Genomic DNA, 5634 nt, shown 5'->3' with positions numbered 1-5634 from the left:
ACACTTGCATCCAAATTCATATAGTTTTGAATTCATATAGAATACAAGAGGACATTACCATTAAAAAAAGAATACAGGAGGACATGACACTCTATTGTTGCGTATCTTTTTTTATATTCCAGGGTTTTGTGAATCTACGAATCAAACAAGACCTCAAGGTTTGGGCAGACATACACATACACACGGTTGGAGTTTTCTCAAATGTTAAATCGCCCCAGCACTAGAGCAGGTGACCTCACTTGTCCACACTCCAACAAGTGGCGTTGGCATCCAGGACAAGAAAAGAAGAGAGACAAAAAAGAAATGCTTTGCTCTTCAGCCGGCTTAAAACTAGTAGTAGCAGTACCCAGTGCAGGTCAAAGACGCCAAGAAGAATCCCCGAGGTGCCACCACGTTGTTCCCTTCCAGATCGTCGCAGTACATGTCTCTGATCCGGTCGTCTTGGGCTTACGTGCGCTAGCCCAGGTCCAACCTGCTTCGCTCCCGTGCCGTGCCATTTTCTCCCGGTGCCGTCGCAAGTCTGAAAACGAGCAAGCCGTGCGCCCGACGCGACGGCGAGCAAGCCGACCGGGACGTCTCCGGAGAAGAGCCAGCCGGGGGCACCAGTCACCAGACCAGAATCTACCACTGCTTCCCACAAACGGAACGGAAAATCTACACGGAGATCTATCGACCCACACCGTCCCTGGGAACCTGCGACGTGGTCAGAGAGGGAGCGACGCCGCCGTCGCTACCAGGAGGAGAGGAGCTCGCGCTGCGCTGCGCGTCGTCGCCCCCAACGTTCACCTCCGCTCGTTGCTATGCTGAATTACTGATTAATTACGGCGATTATACGCCTTAATGGCGAGGATTTACCAGCGGCCAGCCCAGCATCGCCACCACTGACCCCAACCCCAGCCAGGCACCTTGCCTCCTTCCTTTTTATTCGTCTCCCTCTCGATATCTCGCTCGTCTCCTCCGCCTCCGGCTCGTCCTTTCCACCAAACTCCTCCCTCCTCTTCTCCCCCGACACCCTTCGCCCTCCTCCTCCTTCCTCTGAATACCAGTGCTCGCAATCCTGTCACCATCCTCCTGGTCGACAGATTCCACCCCGGTGTATGTTCTTGGTCACCCTCGCTCGCCGCCCGGAATCCCGTCCCCGTCGCAATCTGCTGGAGTTGTTCTCTTTTGTTTTTTCCGTTCTTGTTCTTTTCTTCCATGAAACCGGCTCCTCATTCCTCCTCCTCCTCTTCGTGAGAGTGGTTCGGTTGGTTGCTCGGTCGGTCGTTCCACCAGAAATCGCATTGCGCTGTTTCCCGATACTTTTCTCGGTCAAAGAGGAATTTTTGTTGCGCTTTCTTTGATTCCACGGCGAATTCCGGCGGCGGGGCCGGCGTGTCTGTCGATCGCTCGGTTGCATTCCCTCCGGTCGCCGGGAAACAGGGCCGGGGAGATTCGATGGCCTCGGAGGCGGCCGTGGCGCCGGGCGCCTGCCGCGCCGCGGGCGTGTGCGGGAGGAGCGGCCGGGCCGCGCGGCTGCTCGCCTGCGCGCTCCTCGAGTGGGTCCTCATCGCGCTGCTCCTCGCCAACGGCGTCTTCTCCTACCTCATCGCCCGCTTCGCCGCCTTCTTCGGCCTGCCGCCGCCCTGCGCGCTCTGCTCCCGCCTCGCCGTCGACAGCCTCTTCGACGCGCCCCACCGCCGCGGCGCCGGGGCCGAGCCACTGCGCCGCGTGCTCTGCGACGGGCACGCCGCCGAGGTGTCGCGCCTCGGCTACTGCCGCGCGCACCGCCGCCTCGCCGACGCCGCCGACATGTGCGAGGACTGCGGGGCCGCGTCCGGGAAGGCGCTGCTGTCGTGGATGCGGCGGAGCGAGCTCGGCGAGCGGGACCTCGCCTGCGCCTGCTGCGGCGTCGCGCTCGAGAGCGGCTTCTACTCGCCGCCCTTCCTGCTCCCCACGCCGTCGGCCGCGGCGCACGACCCGGGCCGCGGCTGCGAGCAGGACGGCCACGGAGACGTGGTCTTTGTGTCCGAGGACGGCCCTGTGATCGAGCTCTTCGACGAGAAGCCATTGGTGGAGGATGATTCCATCGGTGTCATTTCAGCTCACCGCGCTGGCATTGCCGGCAGCGTTGAGCGATTGGTGTCTCTTGAATCCATTGACTCCTTGGCCGTCGGTGTGCCTGAGCTGTCATCTGAGCCCAGTGGTGAAGGGGAGGGAGCAGTTGATCATGTCGCCGTGGAGCAGAACGATGTGGTGCCGGAGAAGAAGGTTAATGCCGACGAGGAGAAATTTGTGGCGGCCTCTGATGTTCAGCACTGTAAGTTAATTTTCTCCTTTGACAAACTTTACTCCATTCTTTGTATCCAATCTATCCACGCTATGGCTGCACATTTATTTACTGTACCAAACATGTACACTGCATATCTGTTTGTTATGCCAATCATTTCATTATTTCTTGCAAATTGTGCTGTGACTATTCTTGAGATGATCTTTTTTATTTTAGCTGATCCATCCCATGTGATATGCTAGATTTTAGCATCTGTATTGATGAACCTTTAATGAAACTAAAGAATAATTGGAAGTGTCCTTGATAGCATGAAATGGACCTCTTATACACATGTTCATGCTAATTGCAAGAATAACTGGAAGAATAACCTTATGTCCTTTTTTTATCCAATTTATACATGCTCTCGCTATAGTAATTACCTATCTTTTCAATTGCTCCACTGCACGTTTATTTACCGTATATCTGTTTGTTATATAAGTCATTTTAGTAAAGTAGAATAGACTGTATTATTTCTTGCAAATTGTTGTGTGACTATTCTGGAGATGGTCTTTAAGTGTTCCCACACATACTTCTTATTTTAGGCTTTTAGCTGATCCACTCCATGAGATATGCTAGATTTTAGCATCTGTATTGATGAACCTTTAATGAAACAAAAGAAAAACCGGCAGTGTCCTTGATAGCTCAAAATGGACGTCTTAACTAAATAGAAGCGATTTATTGTCATCTACAGTCCTTTGAGTTGTTCTGTGCTGATAGTTTTGCTTATTTAACGTTGATAAGAAAACCGTATTGATTTTAAATTTTACACGCAGCTCCTCATCAGATGAATAATGGTTTGAAAGAGATGTCATCAGAGGATAAGCAAGTTGAACAGGGCACTTTAGAACACGAATTGTTTTCCATGCCATCTGATACCATGGAGCATGGATTTGTTGTTGGCAAATCTGATGGAAATACTGAAGAGGTGCTGGTTCAACAAGCTGAGATAAAGATAGAGTGTGATGCTGTGCCAATGGAAGGTGGATCACATGACTCAGAGGCTTCGAACAAGAATACCGAGGAGAATCAGGTTCAACAAGCTGAGCCGGGTCAGGAATTGGATTCAGTAATGATACATCCCAGGGAGTATGTTGATGAAGAATGTGAAGAGGAGAAAATAGAGTTGAAACAAGAATTGGACTCTGCGGCACTTGATTCTTGGGAACAAGTTACTGAGATTTCAAATGAGAACATTGAAAATCATGTTGAACAGCCAGAGCTAAACCATTTATCCACTTTTATGGCAGCAGGCAAAGGTAAAATGTGAAGACTATAAGAGTTTTTGTTTTTGTTTGTTTCTACCTGTTTGCTGCATTGTGGTTGACTTGTTTAATATGATAGGCAATTTTTAAAACAATTCTTCTTATTTTGAACAGATGATATTGAAGTTGATCCAACAGAGGATCTTCTACCAAGCTTGCACCAACTTTCTGATGGACATTCAATAAGTTCAGACAAATCATCTCCTGACTGCAGCGATGTTGAAGATAAGAGGGTTTCTGATAAACCAACTCATATTGAAGATATCAGTTATTTACAGGAATTACCAGACCCTAAAGCAGTGACTGCTGATACCAGGTCTGTTGATTCAAGTGTGGCTAATATTTTTACTGATCTGGAAAGTGTTGAACTGGTGAGTGTTGATCAACTCAAGTCTGCTTTGGGAGCTGCCCACAAGTCATTGAGTACACTATACGCAGAGCTTGAAAACGAGAGGAGTGCAGCAGCTATAGCTGCTGATGAGACCATGGCAATGATAAATCGCTTGCAAGAACAGAAAGCTGCAATGCAGATGGAGGCGATGCAGTACCAGCGGCTTATGGAAGAGCAGTCGGAGTATGATCAAGAAGCACTGCAGAGGCTGAATGATCTGGTTGTGAAGAGAGATAAGGAGAGGCAAGATATGGAGAGAGAGCTCGAGCTGTATCGCCACAAGATTCATCTCTATGAGGCGAAGGAGAGGAGGAAAATGTCCAGGCACAAGGCCGATGACCCGAATGGATCATCCTCAGCTTCATCAAGTGCTGAGGACAGTGATGACCTTTCCCAAAGTTTCTATGAGGGCGATGAGTCTGCCCATGGTCTGAATGGAAGCAATGGCAGTAGTCCCACTGATGTTGTTTTACATGAAACTGCTAGTCATATTGTTACGCTTGACGGCTCGCTAGCTGACTGTGAGGAAGAGAGGCTCTCCATATTGGAACAGCTGAAAGTGCTGGAGGAGAGGCTTTTCGACCTCGAAGACGAAGAATCCGATAACTTGAAGATGGACAAGCATTTCACAGAAGATAACCATTCAAACGGCGCCTCAAATGGTTTCTCTGATGAGGACATCAGCTTCAAACTTCATGATAGTAGGAAAGGCGTAAGCAATGGAGGAAAGAAGCTCCTCCCTCTGTTTGATGATGCTACCATGAGAAATGGGAATGGCCTCCTAACAAAGCAAGGTACCGTCGCAGACCCTTCGGCAGAAGTCGTGTTGGAACTTGCCAAGGAGCAAGATAAGCTTGCGATTGCCAGTGAAATCGATCAAGTCCATGAGCGCTTGCAAGCTCTCGAGGCCGACAAGGAGTTCATAAAGCAGTGCGTGAGGTCCTTGAACAAAGGAGGCAAGGGTTTTGTTCTTCTTCAGGAGATCTTGCAGCATCTTCGGGACCTCAGAAGGATCGAGCAGCGTGCACGGAACAACTCTGGAGAAGTCTCGCCCCACTACGTGCATCCTTACACGGATTGAAGGTAAAAAAAAAGGTGCGCTTTTGTCTATGATTTGCTGAATATTGTATTGCACATGGAGGATGGTACAATCATTGTTTCTTTGTTTAGACCATAGGAGAATTAGTTTAGTGCAGCTTTTGCAAGTTCATTAATTCCATGCTCAATGGATAGACAGAATACTAACACTTTCCGAAAGGAAGCTTATGCACTCCACATTCTCTTTGTATACAATGCTTAAATTTCCACCAAACTTTCCCGCCTAACACGACCACATTCTGGCCTGATTTCTTGCTGCTTACAGATAAGCGCCGCCGAGCCCCGCGATCGTGCTCGTCAGCGCCACCGCATCATTCAAGATGAAGACACCAACACTCTGAAAAAGGAAAGTTTGCGCACCACCAACAGCAACAACAACAGCGAGTGAAGAGAGAGGAGTTTGCCGACTAGCTAGCGGCATAGTCAGGCCAGAAGCTGGGAAGCTGGGCTCTGTCATCCCGGGAGGAGAAGGAGCTCCCCCTTGGGTAGGTCGGGTTCGGCATCGCCATCGGAATTCGGACGGCGGATCGGATCATGCGGCAACCCTCCCTTGTAAGGTTTTTTTGGTGGACCGC

The 5634-nt window shown here is 49.8% G+C and overlaps 1 protein-coding gene across 1 annotated transcript in view; it reads left to right on the top strand.

The window, feature by feature from the left end:
• Window positions 1-707: 707 nt before the first annotated feature.
• LOC123090835 (myosin-binding protein 2) overlaps window positions 708-5634 on the top strand; it is a gene marked incomplete in the record, with an annotated part of 5421 nt that continues 494 nt past the window's right edge. Inside the window, 4 exon segments of the mRNA XM_044512185.1 lie at window positions 708-2299; window positions 3082-3564; window positions 3685-5056; window positions 5325-5589. Of these exon segments, the coding sequence (XP_044368120.1) occupies window positions 1438-2299; window positions 3082-3564; window positions 3685-5042 (2703 nt within the window).

Source organism: Triticum aestivum, chromosome 4B (genome assembly GCF_018294505.1).
Source record: "Triticum aestivum cultivar Chinese Spring chromosome 4B, IWGSC CS RefSeq v2.1, whole genome shotgun sequence".
Classification (NCBI taxonomy): Eukaryota; Viridiplantae; Streptophyta; class Magnoliopsida; order Poales; family Poaceae; genus Triticum; species Triticum aestivum.
Note: the sequence above shows the minus strand (reverse complement) of the source record. Positions and strands in the feature narration are given on the sequence as shown.